This window comes from Daldinia childiae (genome assembly GCF_008694065.1).
Source record: "Daldinia childiae strain JS-1345 chromosome Unknown Scaffold9, whole genome shotgun sequence".
Taxonomy (NCBI): Eukaryota; Fungi; Ascomycota; class Sordariomycetes; order Xylariales; family Hypoxylaceae; genus Daldinia; species Daldinia childiae.
In genome coordinates this window covers 329713-354899 of record NW_022984650.1, presented here as the reverse complement: position 1 = coordinate 354899, position 25187 = coordinate 329713, and the positions used below count along the sequence as shown (strand labels likewise).

At 46.4% G+C, this 25187-nt stretch overlaps 8 protein-coding genes across 8 annotated transcripts; 4 read left to right on the top strand and 4 right to left on the bottom strand.

Moving 5' to 3' along the window:
* Positions 1-5786: 5786 nt before the first annotated feature.
* GL218_07336 (uncharacterized protein) lies at positions 5787-6119 on the top strand (the record flags this gene model as incomplete). Its single annotated transcript, XM_033584086.1, has 1 exon — positions 5787-6119. One exon carries the CDS (start codon positions 5787-5789, stop codon positions 6117-6119), a length of 333 nt encoding a protein of 110 aa, XP_033432701.1.
* Positions 6120-7402: 1283 nt separating this feature from the next.
* GL218_07335 (putative glycoside hydrolase family 74 protein) lies at positions 7403-7993 on the bottom strand (the record flags this gene model as incomplete). Its single annotated transcript, XM_033584085.1, has 3 exons — positions 7403-7685; positions 7741-7886; positions 7940-7993. The coding sequence occupies 3 exons, from the start codon at positions 7991-7993 to the stop codon at positions 7403-7405; spliced, it is 483 nt and encodes a 160-aa protein (XP_033432702.1).
* Positions 7994-8699: 706 nt separating this feature from the next.
* GL218_07334 (Bifunctional dethiobiotin synthetase/7,8-diamino-pelargonic acid aminotransferase, mitochondrial) lies at positions 8700-10948 on the bottom strand (the record flags this gene model as incomplete). The annotated part of the gene is made up of 3 exons (XM_033584084.1): positions 8700-9471; positions 9531-10858; positions 10919-10948. 3 exons carry the CDS (start codon positions 10946-10948, stop codon positions 8700-8702), a joined length of 2130 nt encoding a protein of 709 aa, XP_033432703.1.
* Positions 10949-11604: 656 nt separating this feature from the next.
* GL218_07333 (8-amino-7-oxononanoate synthase) lies at positions 11605-13132 on the top strand (the record flags this gene model as incomplete). The annotated part of the gene is made up of 2 exons (XM_033584083.1): positions 11605-12472; positions 12582-13132. 2 exons carry the CDS (start codon positions 11605-11607, stop codon positions 13130-13132), a joined length of 1419 nt encoding a protein of 472 aa, XP_033432704.1.
* Positions 13133-13190: 58 nt separating this feature from the next.
* Positions 13191-14746, bottom strand: GL218_07332 (Biotin synthase; the record flags this gene model as incomplete). The annotated part of the gene is made up of 4 exons (XM_033584082.1): positions 13191-13447; positions 13610-14201; positions 14257-14322; positions 14432-14746. 4 exons carry the CDS (start codon positions 14744-14746, stop codon positions 13191-13193), a joined length of 1230 nt encoding a protein of 409 aa, XP_033432705.1.
* Positions 14747-17447: 2701 nt separating this feature from the next.
* Positions 17448-19367, top strand: GL218_07331 (Heterokaryon incompatibility protein 6, OR allele; the record flags this gene model as incomplete). Its single annotated transcript, XM_033584081.1, has 1 exon — positions 17448-19367. One exon carries the CDS (start codon positions 17448-17450, stop codon positions 19365-19367), a length of 1920 nt encoding a protein of 639 aa, XP_033432706.1.
* Positions 19368-21378: 2011 nt separating this feature from the next.
* GL218_07330 (putative alanine aminotransferase, mitochondrial) lies at positions 21379-22878 on the top strand (the record flags this gene model as incomplete). Its single annotated transcript, XM_033584080.1, has 2 exons — positions 21379-21769; positions 21827-22878. The coding sequence occupies 2 exons, from the start codon at positions 21379-21381 to the stop codon at positions 22876-22878; spliced, it is 1443 nt and encodes a 480-aa protein (XP_033432707.1).
* Positions 22879-23364: 486 nt separating this feature from the next.
* Positions 23365-24991, bottom strand: GL218_07329 (putative 26S proteasome regulatory subunit rpn7; the record flags this gene model as incomplete). Its single annotated transcript, XM_033584079.1, has 3 exons — positions 23365-23563; positions 23643-24478; positions 24536-24991. The coding sequence occupies 3 exons, from the start codon at positions 24989-24991 to the stop codon at positions 23365-23367; spliced, it is 1491 nt and encodes a 496-aa protein (XP_033432448.1).
* Between the last annotated feature and the right edge of the window lie 196 nt (positions 24992-25187).

Genomic DNA, 25187 nt, shown 5'->3' with positions numbered 1-25187 from the left:
TGCACAGACCCTTAAGTTAAATGGCCCGGTCACAGTGTCCGGGATGTTGATCTCGGAATTGATTACGGTGCTGTTACGTTGATCTTGGAAGTACATACAGATATGGATGTAAATCATGTAAGTCATTAAACACCCGAAGTTACTAAAGTACCTAATGTATAAATAAGTTAAAACAATTACAAAGTACCTAAAAACTACCAACCTAGAGTATATAACTACTCTACTCAATAGGTAACTTTCAATATTGATTCTTCTATAAGTCTTACATACATATACCTAATGTATAATGCATGTAGGGGCCAAAGATAATACCCAGGATATTCAGGTACCTAGTGCCCGTTCGCAGATTACCCCGAAGGAAAGCCGGTGAGAATAGTAATACATATGTACCTCAATCTCATATTGTTACCTCCAAAGCATTCCCACCTTATCAGTCTTATAACTTATACCATACCACATCCAGTGGGACAAAAGGGCCACGCTTTATAGCTTACCTACCCGATTTCCGAATTCTTCGTTGCAATGCTAGATCAAGATCGTAGCTGTACGGAATATCGCACGAGAGCGGGACCAGATGATCCAAGATTTGTGACTTATGTAGGTACAGAACGGCAGATGCGTGCTCTACATATAAGTAAATATTTCTGCTCATCCCACTAAGTACTTAATCTAACTACCTAACCTAGTTAACCTAACCTATAGGTAATATTTTAAATTCCGGGGGTGGACCGCGCCGAGGAAGACGGGAGATCTACGGTATAAGCTCGTCATGGCATTTTCAAACAGGGCTCTTTTTCAAGCGCGGGATGTCATAGCTAAGCCATGTCATGTAGTGTACGGATCACGCGTAGAGAAAGTATAGGTAGGTATGCATATAAGATAAATACATGTAAGACAGTTATAGTTATAGTAAGGGCGTGCTTATATTAATCCTTAACAGGGCTTTTGCTAGGTACCCCACACGTATACTCCCATTGCATCGTGGTCGCTTAGCTTAAACACAGTATCGGAAAGGAACAGGGGTAAAATAAAACCACACATCAAAATGTACCTAGGTAACATATTTGACCTACATACATACTACATACATACTACATACATACTACCTAGGTAATATTTTACTTAGTTACAACAAATACATTATACATGTATATGGTTACCTATCTAGGTAGCCCAAGCAATGTGTTGTCCAATCTAGTCCCATGTCTTGGTACAGTAGCGGCAACCCGAGTAGTAAGAAAACATGGTCCAAGTAGTACTATAGAGTCTTAATAGATGTGCTATTATGGGATCCCGTATAGATAACCTTAGTTAGTTAGACCAAGGTAGACATTCTACTACCTGTCCGCCAACACTATAACCTTAAGACTACCTATAGGCATGTATAGGGGCATGTATAGGTATGCTAAGTTAAGAGGTACACATATAATAGTCGCACGTGTAAGTCAAGCCAATCAGCTCTCCGCACATAGACTAATGTAGCCATCTAGAACAAGCCACCTACGATCCCCCGGAATCCTATTATTTCTTCAAAGGTCTAGACAGAAAAAGAAAAGCCTTGCCTTACCTAATCGCGATGAGGCTATTCCCTCCCGGCCCGGAAAATTATAACTAGCAAAATTTCTTGTTACTCGTCACAATTCCCGGAAACCCGTCCACGCGTTACATTATGTACCTGGCATATGAAGAACGTGGTGCTGTAAGTCAGAATGTTCTCTCGACACAGAATGACGTGGTTCTTACCCTCCCCAAGACACAAGTTCCCTGTAAAAGCACCGCCGACGAACGGTGGAGCTCGGTACGGCCTGGAGGGCCGAATGCGGTCTCCTTTTCTGGCCGTCAACGTGGTCGCGATCCCCCCGACCCCCCTTCGGCCTCTCTCTTTCGGTTAGCATCAGTGCCCAATGAACAGGAACTCGCACTTTTCGTACCACCGGCCAATTGGGCTCCGAGAGCAGGCTAAAGGGCGTGGCCAACATGCCCAGTCTTTCTTCTCGTCTCGGGGTGAAGCAACACAGGTAGTCGGTCTATACCTTCGTGTGTATAGCGAGCTAGCTAACTACCTACCTACCTACATACCTACATACCTACCTAACCTATGTACCTACATACTTGCTCGACTAACTAGCTGCGACCATGCAATGCAAACGGATGGGAAACTAGATCACCCTGCATATATATGCGATGCGAGCACATCCGCTGTGGAGTATCTGTGAACCCATTTCCAGGCAGAGTCGGCAACCGAGCCGTTCCAATCACTTACCCTTGTCTGACCTTGAAAGTTGATGGCATTGAAGGACAACTCATAATTCTGTCCAACCAAGAATGGTGTGGGAATTTAGACGACCATTAAGGATGAGTCGATGAAGCCTCGTTCGGTACTTCTGGGAGACGGTGAGCAGAGAGGCGTACATTTGCATGAGGGTTCGACAAATCCGAGCGATCCTATATATACGAGCGAATGTAGTACCGCATAACCAAAGAGAAGTTTGGATGGCGAATCAGGTAAGAGCCTCAGGCAGGTATCACATACCCCTTCTACTTTCGGTAGCCCATACCAGAGCCTTCAAGAACTATTCTATCGACATCCTCCGGATCGAACTAAGATACATCCCGCAACATTTACTTCTCTGGTTCCGGCCCCCAACCAATGAGCTGGCACTGCAGGGCTTCGAGAGGCTGTTAACAAACCAGGAACACATGGGTGATCTTCTCTCCCTCCAGCCCAAGGCTTTCGACTGTGGGTTCAGATGCATACCACTACCTACGTCTGGGGAGGGGAGTCTTGTGCTCCCCACGCCCCCCAGGGGGTGGCACACCATTATAGAGACAAAGGTGGGTAGCGGCGATGGGAAAGTGTCTCGGAGGACGTGAGGTGTCATTGGGTCAGAGGTGTGAGTAGGCTCTTCTGCTTACTCTGAACTAAGGGAATGCGCATATCATTTCTTGCACATGATTTCCACATAGTGTGGCCGGAATTATCATGGTCTTCGTAGAACTTTCCATGGCGTCGAATGTCTCAAAGATCTTGATTGGTCAGTTAGAATTAAAACTCAACGTCGAATCTCCCCCTATTAGAAGAGATGATATACATTGATGCTGCAGCTGTATAGCTATAAGCGATGGTTCTCTGACGGATAGATCAACGATTGCGTCTAAATCTATGTACGGAACGGGCCGTGGGGTACGAGACCAGGCGCCCATAATTTCCCGGAGAAAGGATTTATTCACAACACTACTTGGCCGCCTAAGGCGGCCTTGTTGACCCAGGGTTCGCGCCTTGCACGTAGCATGTAAGTGAATGCAAACAACGATGGCAATAGTCAAAAGAATCACCTCAACATTACACCGAGATTTGGATTTCCATATTATTATCCCTTGCCGCCGGAAGAAACCTCCGTTTTGCATTTTACTAGGACGCGGGTCAACTCCATTTAGCAGAATAACACGCAACGTTGCTACTAAATTATCAGCTAATGTGCTGTGGTGTTGTTCTATATTGTAGAGCTAAAAATGGAACTATGGTCATATCTTGCCATATGTAGATGGACCAAACGCCTCGTACGCGTGAGATCACGTCACAGGCTTAACATAATTAGCACTAGGTATTTTAGCAATTGGATCGTCCGTGGCACAACAAAGCAAGATGAACTTCATCCAGGAACGAGATCTAATTTGTAGTATGTATGGTATTGTAATATTTCGACCAGATATCTACCTGAATATGCCATTGCTGTCTGTAACACAACAAATTCCACCAGCGTACTGGCCCCTTTTAGCACAACGTCAAGCCTAATAAGGAACCTAGATTAAATTCCCTTGTGACTTTCATCGTAAGGAGCTCACGTTACACTCACCAACATCGAAAAAAAAATCGTATGTGGTTATACCGACCCCATCGAGTGTGTTTGTACATTTTAACTCTTCTGGTATAGTCGTATGAGCAGGTACCGAGAACTAGATGCAGCCATGATCGTAGCGGGTCTTTTAACGATGATAAATTAGGAAACATTAGGACCCTCTTCGATCCCCAGACTTCCTAGGCACGCATCTTGCACAGGCCGGGGGCGAAATCGTGCAGGTGGGCCTGGCATGGCCAGAAAATCATTGCCACGTCGCGGGCCTAACTAACCCGTTGAAGATCTTGAGAGTTTACCTGACTCGTGTATAGCCAGAATAGGAGATGTCTATATGCGTCTTGATGTAGTTTCACGTGAATGGAAGGTTTTGTGGTATCGTGGGAGACAATTCCCCTGGGCCTACCTATCTGGCCTTGGATAGGCGGCCGCAGAGAGGGGAGCCTACTTCCACGACCCAAAGGGGTACTGCTATCGACGAAGTCGTCATAGTAACCCAACCCCCCTGTATAAACGATGTGTTGTTCATTTTCCGGGAAAGGCTCAGACGAAAAGAAAAAAAAATTCCGTAACTTCTGGTGACGGGTATATCGGATGCTGAGAAATCTCAAGCTACGAGTAGTGGATGTTAGCTGCAAGTGCTGGCCAGAGTGCATCAGGAAGATATCGTCTTTCCCGATGTGGCTTGATGATGAGCTGGACAAGCTCGAAAACATTGTCGATGGAAACCCAATCAAACAAAAATCAGGCGAGAAGCGGCAACAAAATAGTGTGGCAAAAGCAATCAAGTCTGCTAGTTTTGATAAACCACGCAATATGGGACCGTCTAAGCCTAAACGAAAACACCAGCTCTGTCTGCTATAGTTAGATGCAGGATATAGTCTTCGGAGTTTTAGGGCAAGTGACTGGGCATCTGTTTAAGGTAATCACCCGAGACGTGGCAAGGGACGAAACATGCTCCCCTGTTCCAGTGATTGACAGTACATGCTCGTCTTAAAAGGCAAGTTGCCTCACAGGCCTAGGGGGGTAGGAGACCTACCCGCGGCTAGCCAGATGGCTTGCATAGGCAGGCAGTGGGGATAGGCCACATCCTGGTTGCAGACGGGAAAGGATCAAACTATGCGTGCAACGGGGGTGTAGTAACAGGGTGTCAAATTCGAGGCTGATGGGCTCACGTCCCAAGGTTAAGGGCGGACCGCACAAAGACGTTAGAATCGACCCAATAGAGAACAGCGAAAGGGAAGAGGGGCCACCATCTATCTTTCTCGAATCAAGTAGCTGGTAAGCTATTCATCAGTCAGGGTACTCGTAGGCTGTATCCAGAGTGGGGAAGTTGAGCCGGTGGAAATTGAAGCACTAGACCAACGTGGCATCCATCCAGCATTCTAGGAAACATGTTAGACGGACTGGCTGCGAAATGGACATGCAACCCCAATTACCAGACAGGCTGAGTTGTCAACGGCCAATCCTCAGCGGTTGTTAGTAGTAACTCTGGACACAGTGTCGACGAATATGTAGTGAAAGGTTAAGGGCCAGCGCAAGTCGAGAACGAGTACCGGGTGGGAAAGGCAAGAGAGGGAAACCTAAGGCGTGAGCGACAAGTATAAGTATTTCTGTCCCCCCTTATTGATGTCACTTGCACCTAATGGTGGAGTAACCTGAACCAAGGTTTCAAGAACTTCAGTCGATATAAAAATTTATAAAAAAAAAAGGAAGAAGAAGGGAATACCAGCCTCAGCCTCAGCCTCAAGTCTATCGTGAACACCAGCAACAATATCTTCGTTGATGTCAAGAGTATAAACTGCTTGACGGCCCACGTTCCTTTTCGACAGAGACAGAGCTACGTGTATCGGCTAAGCTAATCAGCGGACCGCCACGCCAGGTTTTTTCCTATTCCAGACCAACAACTCTCTCTCCGAACGGTGAACCATGTGCTATTTCGAACAGACACGTTGGATGTGTGGGTATTGGCGATGGGGCCACTTCCGTCAACAATGTACGAAGGAGTATCGAACCGGGGAGACCTGCGGGTTGAAGTTGGTATACTGTACCAACCAAGAGCAAGATAACTGCAAACTCTGCAAAGACATCGAGAAGAAGCAACGGAAGTTCACCAAGCTCCAAAACGACATCTACCGGTGGCAGAGGGAAGGAAACCGGACGGCAACGATCGAGAAAGCCCAAAGGGATATGGGAGAGGTCGACGAGGCAATCCAAAACATGCTTCAACAACATCATAATAGGCAGTACTCGGTGGTGTAGGCACTCTGTCTGGTCAACGGTGTACGCGATGGTGGGGGGTTGGTGGTCAACACGACTACGAGATATCAGTAGAGTTTCACTCATCAAAGACTCAGAGGGGGGGTTTTTATAAGTAGAACTCAGAAGAGCAGGAGAGGTCAATCTCAAAATTTGGAATTGGGCATATTTGGAAGGTTATGGTCTCTGAATAAACACGTTGGAAAGCCGGTCTTTTGTACGCTATACTCGATGCGATTATTTGGATTTTTAAAGAGCTAGAGACCTCCGCAGTGGTCCACCAGGATCAAATCTTGGGTTCTTAAATAGATCTTATACGTAAACCACTGCTCTTGAAGGTTTCTACTTTGTCGTCTCTTCTCCATTCGTGTCTACGATGGATAGATAGTTCAAGCTGGTGACCGTCTGGCGGAGACATTACGAAGAAATTAAGGGGGTGAAAAAAAAATTTCATCAATAGATTGATGAAAGCATTTAGAAGAGCCACAACTAGATACGTTCACCCTGGCATAGTGATGAAAATGGGCACAACGGAGATATCACTAGATTAGACTATACAATATAGACGGTTAGTAGGAAACAGAATGTAACCGGGGGTTGAAAAAACTGGGCGATATATTATTCTTGTGGTATCGTCTTTGGTAGGTGGATTATTATTATCAACCTGTTAACCCTAAATGAGTGGAGGAGACCGGGTGACACATGGAATTTAGGGGGGTGGTTGCGGCCCTTCCCGGATTCCCCGCTCACTGGCTAGAATCTGACGCACAGACTCCCGTTTATAATTCTAGAAAACAACATCGTGAGCCTCTTCGGCCCGTGATTCTTTATAATCTTCAATACCGAAGCCGGATGAATACCTTTTAAGATTATAATACAAAAATATCTATAGAACCGCGTACCAAACAGGCGGAACTATTATAGGAACCAACTCGCTAGTAAAAGAAAATGATATTGACTAGGCACGTGTCTACCACTTAATGGACCTGCTTCTCTTTAGGTCCCCCTGAAAGCCAATCCCTGATTGGTTATTTTGGCACTACATATGTAGGATTGATTCGCTGACTTAATTTAGTATGTGAATCTCGCTCTCCCCCGCTGTATAACTCAATATTGGACTAGAATAAGACCCGCTACAAATCTTGGCTAGGTCATAGAAAAGTCCATCACCAAATCGGTCTTTGGTCGGTTCGTATTCCGCTATCAATCGGCGGAGTCAAATGATATATGGTATCCATATGGGTTAGGTAGACTTGCGTCATTAACCCGTTCAAAACTAGCACTCTTCATAGCCGCGTCGCATTTATATCTCCAAAGGTACCCACAAGTAAGCCCCCTACTTCATCCTTGATACTAGGGGGTTTGCCTTGTATTTCGATAGTATCGTCATCGCCTAATAACCAGTCTACGGCGCCGAAAGCACTATCTGTTGGGGGAGTTTCGCCTTCTCGCGAAAGCTTGGATAATATGTTTTGATACCGGGCTAATCGGGCGTCTTGCCCTGAGAATAAAGTAGGTTGAGTCCTCTGTGACTCCTGTGGGGTGATTTCAAAGACGTCGACAAGATTACTGAAATCATTAGTATATTAAAAATTGAGCGAATATGAAACTAGAATGCGCATACTTGGACGTCCGCGCTACTACCCTTTGCAGAGCTTCCACTTCTCGTTGCGACTCAAGCGGGTCAGCTTGAGCGTTTAAATTGTGCTCGCCAAAGCTTCCATACTGGAGATTATTCGGGTCATCGAAAAGTAGTCGGGATGCATCGTCCTTTTACAATTAGCCAATGTTTAAAAGACAATATAAACATCCTGGGCACATACTTCATCATAGGAATCGCGGCGCCGGCGGCCGAGGCAGGAGGCGCAAATACCCATTTTGTGATTATGACGGATTGAATATGAGAAAGAAATTCAGAGAAATTGAGAAAAAAGGGTGGACTGGGACATATGCCCTCTGCTAAGGTCTAATAGAATAGAATCATAAGGATCGTATAATCTGCCTGGTGGCACCGGGCGAGAGTTAGAATTTTGAATGCTTGTCGCAAAAGGTTGAAGTTGGAAGAATTTGGGGAACGTCCCGGTTCATGCGCGACGCGGGACTACGTACCTACTTGGAGTATCACTTGGTAAGCTTGGTTAGCTTGGTTGGGTACCTGTGAAGAGGCTCGTGCGTAATTAGGTAAGCGTCCGAAAGTTGAGCAGTTAAGCAATCAGTTACCTAATGACGGCACTGTTCCTTAAACTTTTAAGCTTCGACGATACTCTTAATTTAAAGCCCCTACTAGATGTTCCAAACAGAAGGTACGAAGTCCACTATAAGGCTCCGATAAATTTAAGATCTATCAGTTTGAACTAGTGCCTAACCACTTTTAGGTTTCAATTAGCCTCCTTGTTTTCTTTTTAGTCCAGCAGTCTATAGCTGTCTATCTATTATCAACATCACATCAGATGCTAGAACTACCTAAAGTACCTATATTTCTATTTACTCTTCACACGAGTAGCTTTAATATGAAGATATCTAACTTCATTAGATTCAAGGCATTATCTTAAGTCTATTCACTATACTTAAATTGGCTTTTTCTTAACAAGCTGTCAGTGCATGTCTGATCAAGCCGGCAATCTCCGTGATATCATCCTTGTTCGTCTTTTGACCTCCCATGAGGTACAACACATTGCCCAAAACCCGACTATGGATATTCCACATCGTCTCCCGGTCACCCTCTAGTAAAGCACCTTGTAGCTTTAGGGCTGCGGTACTCTTATAGCCTAGGCCATCTGAAGCATTCATGTGAATTGCAAGCACACTGCCGAGAGCCCAGGTTCCAGCTATAAGCTCCGTTTGATTCGAAATCCAATTCAATAACTCCCAGGGCCAGATGGACCACACCTCGGGTTTCATGGCACTAGACTGACTAAGTAAAGATCCCGACCAGCCATTGCTTTTCGCCCAATCCCATTCGCCTCGCTTCTCCATCGACTGCATCTGTCGCAACGACTCTACCGCGACTTGGCAACCGATAGGATGGGCTGTGTAACTATGTCCATGAAGTAGGGCATCAGCTTTGTCGTCACTCTCAAAGGCTTTGAAAATGCTCTCAGACGCCAATGTAGTGCTGAGTGGTACCAAACCGCCAGTTAAAAGCTTGGCATGAACAGAGACATCGGCCTCGGTTTTCAGAAACGACGATGCGGTAAATCTTCCGAGTCGATACAGCCCCGTGAATACTTCATCAAATATGACGGGAAGGCCAGTCCAAGATGTAGGATCCGAAGTATCCGGTTCGGGACATGAACCAAAGAGTGTTGCCGAACGACGGACGACATTGACGAGGGCACGCTGGAAAAGGGGGTCCCTGTATCCAAATTAGTTTTTGCTTCTTCTAAAAGACTCAACTGCTCGCTTTTTACTTACACCAACTCCATACCTCCAGCCCCGATGACCACCGGCTCCATAAGTAAAGCACCAAACTTTCGGCCATTGCTAACGTAATACGATAGTTTCTCTTCGATATACTTCTCATACGCCCGTTGTTCGTCGTTTGATTCTCGAGAGTCGATATCAAATATATCGGATAGACTATTGAAAGTTTTGTTGCTGCCAATATCTGCTTTCAACTCGTCGGGTATTTCGACGATCCATTGGCCATGGCTACACTTAACATTCGGGTAGTTAAACCAGATACCTCTTCCGTTATACCACTCAATGTTTTCGTTATACGTACTCGGTTCGGCACAATCCATAGCACCCATGGTGTCGCCATGATACCCACCCTTTAGTCCAATGATTCCGATATCTGTACTCGCATCCCATCCGTACCGGAGTCTAGCCGCTCGTAGACCCATCTTGACCGCAACCTCTACACCTGTACTGCCATTATCCGAATAAAACACGCGAGTAAGGCGAGGATTCTTCATCCCATATAAGAGGGTGTCTGCTAGGGCTAGAGCGGGCTCGTGAATGGCCCCAGCAAACATGACATGACCGTAACGACCCGCTGCGTAGGCTGCGGCCATCGTGAGTGAGGGGTTACCATGTCCGAGTCCTTGAGTCCACCACGACGCAGAACCATCAAATGAAGGCTGCAAAACAGGTGCATGCTTGTTAATTGCCCTTTCTGCTTTTGGTACAACAGTCTGGAAGAAGTCCCCTCGAGCACTGTCGATAGCGACAATCTTGTCGGGTGAGAGAGATGTATGTTGCGTGAAGGGGTACCATATTCGTTTATATGCATCTCCAGGCATTGACTCGAGCCTCTCGATACGAGCCTGGTGCTTGCGGTTCAGATGCTCGAGAATATTTCGAGTACCAGTACTTTGACTTTCATCCTTGTAATACTGCAGCATTGCCTTTGCGTCTACATCTCCATCCTGCGCCCTTAGAGGGGGTTTCGGGAACGATGCAACAGGTATTCCATGAGAGGCTGTGAAGTAGTCTCTTAAGTACTTCTCATTATCATATTCGCTGTCCTGGAACACGAGAATGCTCTCGACGTCATATCCGCGCAGTTTTAAGGATTCAAAAGCGGAGATGGTTAAAGAGATTCCTCCGAGCTTGGAGTCGGCGATAAGTATGACGGGGCATCGCACTGCTGCATATAGGTCCGCTTGCGTAGTGCCTGTCGGTCCAGGAGAATGAACGCCACCGGCAGTTTCTATAAAAAGCCACCCGGGTTGTTGAGCCGCACTCCGAGATGCGAATTGATATATCCTAGAAAGGAGTTCTTTATCCGAAGGTACTAACTTCATAGCCAATTATTAAGTCGCCAATACCATCAAGGTCAAAGACAGAGCGTTTCGTACCTTTCCCTTTGCCGCAGCATGCGGGCTCATCGCCAGATCATACTGCAGCAACGTTTTGCGAAGGACCCCAGGGGCGTATCTTTCGATATGGCTATATTCACATCAACACATGTAACCCAATGTTTATTACATTCACTCTCCTATAACTCCTATAGGTTAGTATTATCGGTTTCACAAGACAGAGTAGCTGAGAGCTCACGTACACCGATCATCGGCTTCATCTTCCGGGCCTGTTGAAACGGGCTTAAGGTACGATGTCTGCTCTTTTCTCCATATACTATTGGCAGCCCTGCAGAGAAGCGTGGCTATGATGGTTTTACCAACATCAGTGTTGGCTCCATAGACTTGAAAGACTCGAAGAGAGCTCCAAAGTAGAGGGTGGGCGGGTGCCATTTACACTACGCCACCCTCGTAAGGATTGTGAGTTGCTTCTTGGTGTTGTTAACGGCAGGTAAGTCTAGATACTAAATTACGTGCTAAGTAATATTACCAATTAATCCGGTAAAGCAACAATATATACCCCACTACCCTGCAGCCGTGACATCGGTCCGGAAGTTTTCATCTCGTACTAGGGTATACCTAGGTAGATAAGTAGTGTATTGATCGACATATGATCAACATTACATACAGATGAATATAATTGTAGTCAGCCCTCATACTTTGGATGCTCAAATCACAGGACAGCAATGACAGGTACACGGAGTCGACTCGATGATACACTTGGGGAGGTCTTGGCGCGTCGAAAAACTCACGACAGGCTCAGAAAGCTGAGCAATACTCCAACTAACTCTATCGATTTTTCATCCAATGGTTATTTGTCTTTATCGACAAACCCGGAAATCCAGAAATCATTACTGTCTCGCTTACAGGCCGAAGTCGCAACCCCGGAAGACGGCAACGGATCGCGCGATTCGCGTAGGTCGCTCCTTGGCTCAGGAGGCTCTCGTCTCCTTGATGGTAATTCACCATTTGCAGAGTCGCTTGAAGCTAAAATTGCCTCTTTTCATGGTGCAGAAGCCGCGCTTCTATTCACTTCCGCTTATGATGCCAACACCGGATTACTTGGTTCTGTCCCACAGCCCGGGGATGTGATTCTCTACGACGAGCTAATTCATGCGAGCGTTCATGACGGAATGCGTATGAGCCGGGCCACTAGAAGGATCCCATTCGCGCATAGTTCCATATCAGAGGCCCAGCGGGGACGAGTTTCCGGCACCAAGGAGAGCCGAGTGGCTAGCGGCAGTAAGAACTATGGGCTCGATCATATCCTGAGGGAATTAATGAGAGATGAGCGTGTCACTAATTGTCAAGCCAACGTTTTCATTTGCGTAGAAGGGCTTTACAGCATGGATGGTGATACTATACTCTTGAAAGAAATTGTTGAGACCGTTGATCGATACCTACCATCTGGAAACGGATACATCATAGTCGATGAAGCGCACTCAGTAGGTGTGTTCGGCAAAGATGGTCGTGGGTTAGTATGCCAGCTCGGCTTAGAGAATCGAATATGGGCGAGGGTACTTGGTTTTGGAAAAGCGATGGGTTGTGCCGGAGGTATGTATTCTATGCCCGTCCGCGAATATTTCGGTGTTTTATTAGTGAACTTGGCACTTGCTAAGGCACCGTCACCAGAAAGAATGAGTATTAACACATTCTGTACTAGGCGTTGTTCTATGCTCTTCTATTACTCGATCGTACTTGATAAACTATGCCAGAAGTCTTATATATACGACATCGATGACCTTTACGTCACTGGCTAGCATAGATGTTGTCTATGATTTTCTCATGAGCGGACAGTCCGAACCATTGCGACGACACTTGGAAACTCTCATTTACTATACGCGTCATCAACTTCATACTCTCTACACTCGGTTAAAACCAAATCGACACACGCTTTATGTTGAGCAAACAACTCTAAAGTCACCCATTATCCCGATTCTAACCGCCTCCCCTCGTAGCCTCGCGGAACATTGTCAACGGTTCGGCTTTATGGTGCGTCCTATCGTAAGCCCAACCGTGCCCATAGGAAGCGAGCGAGTAAGAGTCTGCTTGCATTATTCTAACACCAAAGAGCAAGTTGATGAACTATGTGGCGTGATTGAGCTGTGGGTAAAGGCTCAAATGGCAGAGGTCCTTAAGGATGATACAGAGCCACATAAGGAGGTTACGAAAATTACAGGCGAATTCACTCAGGGAGATAAACCGCGGCTATGATGTCTATAACTTGAGCTAGAGTATTTTTTAACTAAGCCAGTTTTAGGTACAAGCTCTGCTATGAGTCACTAATTGTGGATGGCGGAGATTTGTCGAAACTCTTCATCGGCTCCAAACCCCATCGGTCAAACATAACCTTGTCCTCGTCCCAGCCATTGCATTCTGTTGTTAGCATCTTTTCGCCGGTGAAGATAGCGTTCGCGCCAGCCATGAAACATAGCGCTTGCTTCTCCTCTGACATGGTCTTCCTACCAGCAGCTATTCGAACGATGGTGGCGGGCATGATGATACGGGCGGTAGCAATGGTTCGAAGCACTAGAATATGTAGAATTAGCAAGGCGGTTAAATATAGATTTTACAAGTATATGTGATCCAAGATCCTATGTCACTGGACTATACTTCGGGATAGACTCGAAATCCCGCATTGTGCTCCTGAGATGCGGACGAAAAGGGGCCAATATATCTGGATGTACTTACTACTTGTAAAATCGATCGGCTCGCGATCTCCAAGAGGCGTTCCTTTAATAGGCACCAGAGCGTTTACCGGGAAACTCTCCGGGTGCTTGGGAAGCGTCGACACGGTATGCAGCAAGCCGACACGATCGGTCGACGTCTCTCCAAGGCCGAGAATTCCTCCAGAGCAGACGTTGATGCCGGCATCACGCACGTAGCTAAGAGTCTGCAATCGCTCGTCGTAGGTGCGCGTCGAGATGACAGACGGGTAGAACTCGCGGCTTGTGTCGACGTTGTGGTTGTACGCCGTCAGTCCGGCTTCTTTGAGCTCCTTCGCTTGCGCCGAGTCGATCATGCCCAGCGTGACGCAGGCTTCCATGCCGAGCGCTCGCACGCCCTTGATCATCTCGGCGATGTTCCGCAGGCTGTTCTTGCGCCCGCGCATGTCCCGCCAGGCGGCCCCCATGCAGAACCGCGTGCTGCCGTTTGCCGCGGCTGCCCGTGCGGCTGCTAGCACTGACTCGACTGTCTCGACCTTCTTCGCTTGAAGTCCTGTGCCTTTCTGGTATCGCGTCGCTTGGGCGCAGTAGGAACAGTCTTCTGTGCATCCGCCGGTCTTGATGTATGTCTGTTAGCGAGCACTTATTTTTCCGATTTATTGATAGCTTTACCTTGATATTCATGAGTGTGCATAGTTGCACTTCTCCCGGGTCATGAAAGCGTCGGTGGACGAGACCCTATTATGGCTAGTGTTATCAGTCAAATTCACTTCCATAACTATTGTGTACTTGATTTCGTATAAACCAACAGCTAAAAGCATTGGTTTCTTGTATATGGTTATCTTACCGCTTGGTGCACTAAATCCATCAATGGATGGTCGTAGATTGCAGCTATCTCATCCCTCGTCCAGTCATTCCGCGGTTGAGTGGCGGAGACGGCATCACGGAGGGTGTTCTTAGTACTTTGGATAGGAACTTCTTGCCTAACATGGACCGGACCGGGAATAGGGAAAGGCGGCTGATCAAAGTGTTGCGGCTGGACCGCGGCAGCGGCAGCAGACGGGCGAGATGACGCCGTCGTAAACGATCGGATACCGTTACATCGAACAGGCCGAGCCAGCGGCTGAGCAAATCGACGAAGAACCGGGCGCGCGGGATTCATGATTACGCACAGATTTAATCTCGTCGACTCACGGAAGAGAACCAGTCTTGAAGTTTAACGGGCTACATCGTGACGAAGCAAGTAAGCAAGCATGTATGTAGCTCATACTAGGCTCTCTCTCTCTCTCTTTCTAGCCAAGACCCCACGTCTCAACAGAAGCCCTACCCCCCAATGCTTTTTCGCCAGTGGGGTGGATGGTGGGTTTCGGCTACTGAAGGGGGATCCTCACGGCGAACTAATACCCATTGTATCCTGTCTGCCTGTGTATGTCGACAGCATATACCTACCTAAAGCGACTAGGTACCTACGTATGTACGCAGGTAGCGAGATAGGCAAGGAACGCTGTATCACACACAGCCAAGTCTCGAACTTAGCCGGCACTAAAGAGATTGGCGATAATCCACATGATCCCCGCCGGCGTGCATAAGGCCATTGAGCATCGCCACCTTCCAATTTGCGTGATATAATTCGCTACCTATCAGTATTGCGTAATTAAAATAGGTCCATTGGCATTTGTTATGCCTACCCTTTAGGAGATGATGCCGACGTAATACGCGATGGGCTAGCGAGACGCTACTCTTGAAATTGTCTCATGTTGGCAAAGCTATATGCCTTGGGTAGTAGAATATTCAAATCATTCTGCTGTATCAAATGGGTTTATAAATTCGAACGAATAGAATGTAAGATTCTCTTCATTTTCATCATACATTAATAAATCACTCGACTTTTCTATCTCATGGATGAGTTGTTATGCGCATGGAAACAGCTTTCTATCGAGATGCGAAATTATCAATATGCGCAGATGATAAATAAAATGAGAGAAAATATGAGTATGGGCTGAGAAAAGTGAATTTTATTCTACTTTATTTTGGGTTTTCAAGTCTCAGTAAGGTGATGTTTGAATAATACTACGAGGACGTCCAAGGATATATGTAGTAAGTTTATGAAACGATCTAACAGGCGTAAGATCTCATTAATACAATTCACATAGATACTTATAGTGATATTTATGCGCTTATGATGACTAAAGGGAACATAATGTCTCCAAGCTTCACTTTAATATAGTGAATGATTCGTTGAAGAAATGGCCCCTGAGGACATTATATTGTCTTATTACAAATGTTAGGTAGTAGGTGATTGCCTAATAACAAGGGCTTTCCTATTATATATTTAATTATGAAAAACTCATATTCTATATCGCCGTGCCGAATTTCATATGAGAAGTTCTCTTCAGCCCGTAGTCTCTAGAGTATAAAGGTATCAATATGAGACTTTCTGGTGAGAATTGTTGGATTAGTTACGCTAAAGCTAATTTTTAACCACGGTTGAGTGAGTTTGGAGTTATAGTAATGAGAACTTGGAAAAGGAGTTCGATAATTTGAGATGGTAATGTGAGATTCCGGGCGCCAATACTGGGAAACCGGGTCTATATGTCAGGTTTAATCTTATACTTTAGCCTTTTGGTGTGAAACTTAAGTTATAATTTCAATTCACTGTGGTGGTTTTAGGTGATTTTATATATAATTGTAGTTATTGAGTTTGTGAGTTAATCAGGTCGAATTCGGCTCCCTTTCGCTACGAGGTTGATTTTACCCCTTTTTCGAAATTTTGTGGATTTATGATAACTAGAAGCATAAGCCCAAGCTTATAAATAGGAATTCCTTAAGGATAAAGATTTTAACTTTATGCGTAAGAAAGGCTCCTCGTCTTAACCATGATAAAAAAAGGGCTAGTAATTATATGGTATGATAGGTTTAGGATACAACAAACAGTATGCGTTTCAATGGAAATAAATCCGAACATCCTGCGAATGGTCACTAACATCTTCTTATGCCGGATCTATTATTTCATTTCCTCTTGCATAGGACTATCTCTCTTCTAGCTAATCATACATATTACAGCGACTTGTCAGAAGTAGTAACCGTTTGAATAATTGGACAGAAGTATTTACGATCGACACATGCTATTGTTTCAATATGTAGTTTCCTTTGATCCCTGGCATTCGAACAATAATACATTTCATATATTTCAGTGTCATACTAATTGCGATAATCAGAAAGTTCTCAGGTATTTTTACTATGTAGTGGCTGAGTTGACGGAGCCTCCGTAAAATCTCCTGAGTACCTATTCCGTAGCTTCGTTGCCTATCGGTGGCTGCAATTCCACTGGGAATGTTTCAGAGTTAAACGAATCAAGTCGACTTCATGGTCCAACTTAAATTAATTTGGCTTTAAAATATTTACCTAATGTCTATCTTCAGCTTGATTCGTTAATATCATGGCCTACCTCAATACAATAAACCTTAGCCTAGACACGATAGGTTAACGGGAAGTTGTGATTGTAAGATATATTCATGCTGAACACTCTAATAACTCGCTCATTTGCTAGGCTATGCAAGAGGAGGGATGGACCGCTACGTGGCGGGATTCACTGGACACCAGTCCTGAATACGACATTCGTAGCCTACCTTTCGTTACATCATTAGCAAAGATAACTTTTACATAGCCACCTATCTTGATGTAATTATTCTTAATGCTAAATGAATTTTCTTACCTTAACTTCTTTCCCTCAATAACGGGCACCTACTTGATAACCTTCTCAGACCGCTCGTTCTCTTTCCCAACACTCTACTTTACTCGAACTGTTTAACAACCATTTTCGAGAATTCATTTTGCTATCGTTGACAATTAAAACTGGCACAATGACAAGTCTATGCGCATGTGACCACCCCGTCTTCGATAAGTTACCGGAAGTTTCGTGGCGTTGTGTCCAATGCTGGACGCCGGTTCCAAAAGATGAAGAGCTTCAAGACCCTAGCACACGAGAGGAAGTGAGACACCACGTACTTCAGAGGTCATCACTGAACTTATCTTGGCCACAAGGCGTCCAATATAGTAATGATAACAACCTTTCCGATCGAGTTATTCGTGTCCTTGAGGGAAGCGTATACAAACAAAATCAACTAACCGCTATTTCACATCTTAACGACGAGGGCGATCCGATAGTTCGTCCTCCGAGTCAAAATGCAAACCCTGCACCGTACCAGTACTATCAGTACAAGTCCCTAGAGACCACGCCACTCACAACACGAAACCCACATCTTAGAATCCTTCGATTGTCTGAGGGTGAACCCGGGGACCCGCTACATGGAGGGTTACTCATTGCATCTATCGAAAATACCGAAACTATGTTGGAATATGAGGCTATTTCGTATACATGGGCGAACGAAGCGGGCGATAGCAAAAGGTGCCGACCTCTGTATCTCGATAATAATTGGTATAGACTCCCTATTACTGAAAATTGCGAGGCGGCGCTTCGACGGTTCCGATATAGAAAAAAGGCAAGGTACCTATGGGTAGACTCCATATGTATTAACCAAGAAGATGGCGACGAAAAACGTGAGCAGGTCGGGTTGATGCCTGAGATATACTCTCGGGCGCGGAATGTCTTAGTATATCTAGGAAAAGGCTCGAAGTACACAAGTGACGCAATGTTCGCGCTCAACTCCGATGAGCAATCGTCTAAAAGATATGGGGAGGATGGCCAATACATTAATGAAATAAAGTGGCTATTTTCTCTTCCTTATTTCTCCCGCATCTGGATTATACAGGAATTAGCTCTGGCTAGAGATGCCAGCTTTTATCATGGACTCGACACTCAATCGCTCGAGCTTCAACATTCCCGAGAGAAATTTGGGCGCATATTCAAAGAAGCTCACGCCGAAGAAGTCCTGCCTCTTTGGGCAAGACACTGCGAAAGACGCAAGCTGGGATCCTGGGAAGAAATTGGGAATCTGATATTTGATGGTATGCCCAGCAAGGCTTCGAGACCAGAGGATAAGATATTCGCCCTCTTTGGTATGATAGACGGCGCGAGCACGAAGGGACTGGTTGCGAACTACAATCTTGCAGTAGAGCAGGTCTATACTGGCATCGCTACTCTCTTGATGTCCAATGGTCACTTAATGAACCTCTTGGAGCGAGTGAGAAGCGGGAGATCTCAAGCGATACATGATAACCGACCCCTGGACCTCCCTTCATGGGTTCCTGACTTTCGTTGCGCGGCCCACAACGACGAAATCAATCTGAGTCCTGAGTTCTGTCCGGTCTATATTCAACCGGACTCACCTAACCAACATTCACAGCATATTCCCGAGGTGGTCCTCAGTCGGACTGGATCCCTGGTTATCCGTGGATATAGAATACTAAGTGGTATCGGCATGGAAGGCTCGAAACTAGAGTATACCTACAATCATAGCTCGGGATTTAAGATTAACGTCAAATTCCAAATACTATTTAACTGGATGATGGACATCATCATGTTACCGTGTATTGGGGATTCTAAGCCGTACGCGCTACATCTTCGGAAGACTGATATTCGCGATCATACTAGTTGCTATACCTTCATTGGACTATGCAAGGTTGGGCTACCTTATATATTTGCCGACGGCGGCAAGAAGATAGTGCTTCAACCTGAGCATTTCCCTATTCCTAGCGACCCCGAAATCCTGACAGTGCAAAACTTTCTCAAGGAAAACCCTCATATAGATCTCAAGTTCAGTCCTTGGAGGTTACGATTCTCTCCGGTAGGCAAAGATTATTCGAGGCTAGGATGTTCTTAATCTAATGGTTCACAGGAAACAGAAAAAGACTCCTCTAACGAAGCCCTTGGATTTTCATGGTCATTCGGACCAGAGCCAAGCCACGACCGCATGAATAAGCTTACCAGTCTTATGGAGTCAAAGAAAGGCCTTAAAGACGTTCCATTCTTATATGATGGGTTTTGGTATTATTGGTTGCGGAACTTTAACGCAGCCAAATCTGCCGCGGAGAAATACTCAAGGAAGATATTAGAAGGCTCTCAGGATTCAAGCGAAGAGCCATTAATGATCGATCTTCTAAAGAAAATTGAGCCTTGGCGGGAATCAACACTAAATATGCACCTTATATTTAACTGGGGAAGAGACTTCAAAGCACTATTTGGGGACACGTTATATTTCTGTTCTTTCGAGGATCATCCTCAGATCAAAGGAAAATACGCACTCTTAAGTGCTAGCGAAGTCAATACGCTCTTTGATGAAATACGCTTAAATATTCGGCGAGACATCTCGGTCCTCCGCTCAGAAATTTTAAGCTATGGTAAAGGATCCTTCGACATTGTTGAGAAAGCTACAGAGCATCTGATTGGAAATTGGGGGGATTTCGTGATACCACTGTCTCAAGTTCCTAGAGGAGAAACTGCGACATATGAAGTACAGAGGGCGTTAGATACGATCAAGTCTCGATCGAATTTGGAGCCAAGTTTTACCTTTATTTCTGGGAGTCATGAAGAATTCATCATAATCTAAGTATGATTTTTGGTATATTGTTCTTGGGTTAGGTTAGAGAAGCCGTTGAAGGTATATAATGTAAAGAGTATACTAATTTCTGTTGAATACCGGTGATGCTTTGTTACTCCTATATGGCAACTCCTTTAAAAAATGCGCTTTATCTCCGTCAACTTAACTCCGATATACCGGGGCGCAATCGGCCGTTAGCGGTGAAGGGACTTTCTTAGATCTCGGTCTCGTTCTCGTCCCCTAAGATTAGCCTATGATAGACAGACAGGCAGGGTTGGATTACAGCTATCGCGAAGGAGAAAAATTACACTTTCAAATCAATTTCGGGTGAATTTTTTCCTTTTCTAACCAATTCTCTCTACCTCTTCCTCCCCATTCGACTCGGAACTGTTTCTTCGCCTCAGATGGCAACAGTTAGATCGGGAGCGTCTCGTACTGCTCGGGTGAAAAATTTCGACGCCATCATCTCCCAGAGAGCTTACAGCCATAGAGCGCAAACTCTTCGATATCGACATAATGATTTACATATAACAACTGGTAAGTACCTACCTCATTTCTGTATTTCCTTCAAGTTGTTTGTTTCAACTCTTCCTCAGGGACCAAATATGTATACATATTGGAAAGTCATCCATATTACCAATGACTGTTGCCCATTTCCTTAACTATTCCGGTTATCGGCCTTCCTAGTGGATGCAGCTTTCTCCCAATTACCGTCGGTGCCTTGCTGCACGACAGGTTTAGCATCGTGGTCCAGTCCCACACTTTTAAGGCCGGGGGGCAAATCGTCAACGCACCTGCGCACGCAGTCAGGCGGCAAAAAAAAAGATATGGGGACTCTACGTCCGTAGGGTCTTTTTCTGGATCGCGTGGGTGAAACAATGCACGATTTCTAATTTGTGAAGTTTGACAAGAAGTTCCAAGTTGGGGCTTATTATTGTTATTACTTATTATATTGAATTATTATTCGTCTTTAGTTCCGGTTGTAATTCCCTCATCATTCCATAAACATACCACAATCTCTTTAGCCAATCCTTCCTTCTCTCTATTTGAAAGTTTAAAAAAAGAAGAAAAAAAGGCAAAATTAGTACTTGAAACTTTGAAACTTGGGTGCCTTCCCCCATACAATAGAGGTAATTACCTTACCTAACCAAGCTTTTATTTTTTATCAGGAACGGCAGTAGCAGCTGATACCCCGCGCCCGCTACTACTGTCATATTCAGGGTCTATCACTACCCCGCCATCTCCAAAGCCGCTGTTACACTCCCCTAAACGCCATTTTCACCATCAAACACCAATGGCTAGACTCAACCTTGGAAATATAAACCCGCACATCGTCGAGGCCAAATATGCCGTCCGCGGCGAGCTCGCCGTCAAGTCAGAGGAATACCGTGCTAGACTAAAAAAGGGTGACAAAAGCCTACCATTCTCCCAAGTTATAAGCGCAAACATCGGCAACCCTCAGCAACTCGATCAGAAACCCATTACCTACTTCCGCCAGGTTCTGAGTCTTCTCGAGAACCCTAAGCTGCTAGAACATGAAGATGTTCTAATCAACTCACTGGGTTATAAGACAGACGTGTTGGAACGGGCGAGATGGCTTTTAGATCACGCCGGTAGCGTTGGAGCATACAGCGCCAGTGCTGGTGTTCCAGCCATCAAGGAGAGCGTTGCCAAATTCCTTGAAAGTAAGTTTAAGCTAATTCAAAAGTTAATACTATTTTCGTATTAACTAATAAATCTAGGACGGGATGGCTTCCGCGCCGACCCGGCACATATCTATCTCTCGGCCGGTGCGTCTTCCGGTGTCAACACCCTCCTACACATAATATGTGCCGCTCCTACCACCGGAGTTCTTGTGCCTATTCCTCAGTACCCGCTCTATACCGCTTCGCTCTCTGTTATCAACTCCACATGCGTTCCTTATTACCTTGACGAGTCCGCTCATTGGGGTACGTCGCTCGTAGCTATCAAGGAGGCCTATAACAAAGCCAAGGCTGATGGCATCGACGTCCGCGCTATTGTCATCATTAACCCGGGTAACCCGACGGGTGCTTCGCTGTCCGAAGAGGATGTCCGGTCCGTCCTGGAGTTTGCTGCTGAGGAGAAGCTCGTGGTTATGGCCGACGAAGTCTACCAGACCAATGTCTTCATCGGAAAATTCCACAGCTTCCGCCAGGTCCTACTCACTCTACAAAAGGAGCACCCCGGAAAATACGACGAGGTTGAGCTCGCCTCTCTACACTCCATCTCCAAGGGCATGGTCGGCGAGTGCGGTCACCGTGGTGGTTACTTTGACCTGATTGGCTTCAACCCTGAGGTCGAGGAGCAGATCTACAAGTTCGTGTCCATTACGCTATGTGCCCCCGTCATCGGCCAGTGTCTCGTCGAACTTATGGTCAACCCGCCCAAGCCTGGTGAGCCTTCGTACGAGCTCTACGACCAGGAATACAATTTCATATATAACAACCTTAAGACACGCGCATACACCCTATACGAGGCCTTCAAAGAGATGGAGGGCGTTGAGTGTGGCGAACCCCAAGGTAGTATGTACATCTTCCCTACCATCCACGTGCCCCCTAAGGCCGCTGAGGCTGCTAAGGAGGAGGGTCGTACGCCCGACGAATTCTACTGCATGCGTCTGCTAGAGTCTACAGGCGTATGTGTTGTGCCCGGGAGCGGTTTCGGTCAGGCCGAGGGCACCCTGCATTTCCGTACTACCTTCTTAGCCCCTGGCTCTGAATGGGTTGGATCTATTAAGAAGTTCCACAAGGAATTCATGGACAAGTACAGATAGATAGCGAGATGAGGGAACGAGTAACGATGATGGGCATTGTATGGGGCCAGCACGTAGGAGTCAAGAGTGAATTGTAGGGTTAGACCGAGAGGAGCGGGAGTCGTGGAAGAACACAAAACAACCTAGATACCTACAGAACTGGTTATATCGGCTGCTTTAAGAAACCTCATGTGTGTATGGCTCCGTGGAGGGACAGGATAGCATAGGGCGTTAAGACTTTGATACCTACATACATACTCTCCACTACGCATCACGAATCTTATAGAATCTCACCCTAACTTATGAAGTTCATACTGAACGCGCAACATTCCTCACTGTGGGCTTAAAACGAGGTTAGTTTCGGCCCGTCTATGTTTGATTCGTATTGTTACATCATCTGTCTATTGCACAGACACGCAAAACTCGTCATCGGCAACAGCTGAACCATCTTCGACGCCCCTCTATTCGTCTTTATTAAGTACTTTCATACTATTGCTACTACCTCTTTTACGCCCTCTCGCTACCGCGGAGCCGCACAGCCTGGCCATACTTCTGCAGCTTGGTGATCAGCTGATCTCCCTGCTTGACGACGTCCTGGTACTGCTTATTCTTGTCGTCCGGACGGTTTGTCTCGATGACGCCCTTGCCTGTTACGCGGTCGATGGTGCATGGGATACGGCCGCCGGCGATGAATTTGGCGAGGTCGCTGGGGGAATCGGTTAGTATTAGATAATTCGAGTGGAGGCAAAGGGGGTGAGGAAAACAAATAGATAAATATAACATACCGGTCTAAGAAGTCGACAGTGATGCCGAAGTCGTTGGCCATGCTTTCGAGCCCGACGACACGGTAGCTCTGCAGCAGCTGCTGGTAGGCGCGGAGACGCATCTCGCGGATGAACCAGCCCTTGTGCTCGTGGAGGTAGCGGTCCTGGGTGAGGAACTGCTCCTCCACGAGTGCGAGGGCTTGGAAGAATAGCTTGTAGTTGCCATTGTACAAACTACTGACGAGCTGGGCGAGGGGCGAGAAGTCAACAGCCAGCTCGGCCTCGGGCTGGTCGGAGCCGGTGCCGAGCGTCGTCAGGTTGACGGCTGCAGTAATCTTGGTAGGTGCCGTAGGGGAGACGGTGTCCTTAACAGCATCCCGCATCTCGGCATCCTTAGCGCCGGGGCCTGCGGAGATGGCACCGGACAGGGCGAGAAGTTTGTCGTCGCTATCGGCGCCCAGGATGGCCTTGATCTCGGGGGCGTCGACGACCTTGCTCTTGAAGTCAACTCGCTTGAGGGAAACGGAGCCGGCGAGGACAGAGTACACGACTAGGTTAGAGTATGTACATAATTCGTAGCTGGTGAACGTCGACAGGGAGTCGAGGAGGAGGGGTGCGGCGAGGTTGTAGGAGCGGACGGTTAAAAGGTGTAGGCCCTCGTAGGCCTTGAGGCGGTTACGACGGTCCCAGTCGCCACCGCTTTCGACGAGCGTCTTCGCGCGCGCAACATGCTTCTTCACCAGAGCCTTGTCGCCGTAGAACAGTCCCATGCGGATTATTGCCAATACCAGGTCAATCTTAGTGCCCAGAATGCCCGTCTTCTCGAAGACATCCTCATAAGCTGCTATCGCCTTGTCCTGTTGCGAAATTATTAGTAACAGTTAGGTTGTTGAGTAGCTAGGAAATAGAAATACCTTGTCTCCAATCTTGGCAAAGAAATCAGCACGCTTCCCCTTCGCAGCCATGATTTCCGTCTCGCCAGCCTGTTCAACAGCTTCGTCCTCCTCCTTTTGGAACCCCTCTAGCTCCTTGTCGTTCTCCGCCTTCAAGCTGTTGTAGACATCTTCGTCCCAGGGTAAGGTCGCACCAGCAGTCTTGCTGGCGACCATACCCGCAGCGCTTGGTTTCCGGCCGGTGGGCTTCTGAGGGGCTGATGCTGATGAGGTCTCACCGGTGGCATTCAGAATGCCCTCAGTGGGGTGTGCCAGGTACTTATACAGAGGGGCCATCTTATTCTCGTTAATACCATCTTGTAAGCTTTTAACTGCAGCCTGTTGGGCGGGTCGAGTAGCGTAGGGATTCGTGATGGTGAAGACTTGCTGGGCTAAAGGTAGAGCAGGCCATTTCGCATATTGAGGGTCGGAACCCATGATGAAGGAGGGGAAGGATTAGTGTGAGCTTTATTTAATATGTGGGATTGTCGAAGGGAGAGAATTATGGTAGCATATAGAATCGCTAAATAATTGAGTATCGTCGCTGTTGTTAGTTGATGAAGCTTCTTAGAAGATAGGTACCAAGTTTAAAGTTGATAACTTAAAGTTGATAACGGGCAGAAGAGCTGCTGTT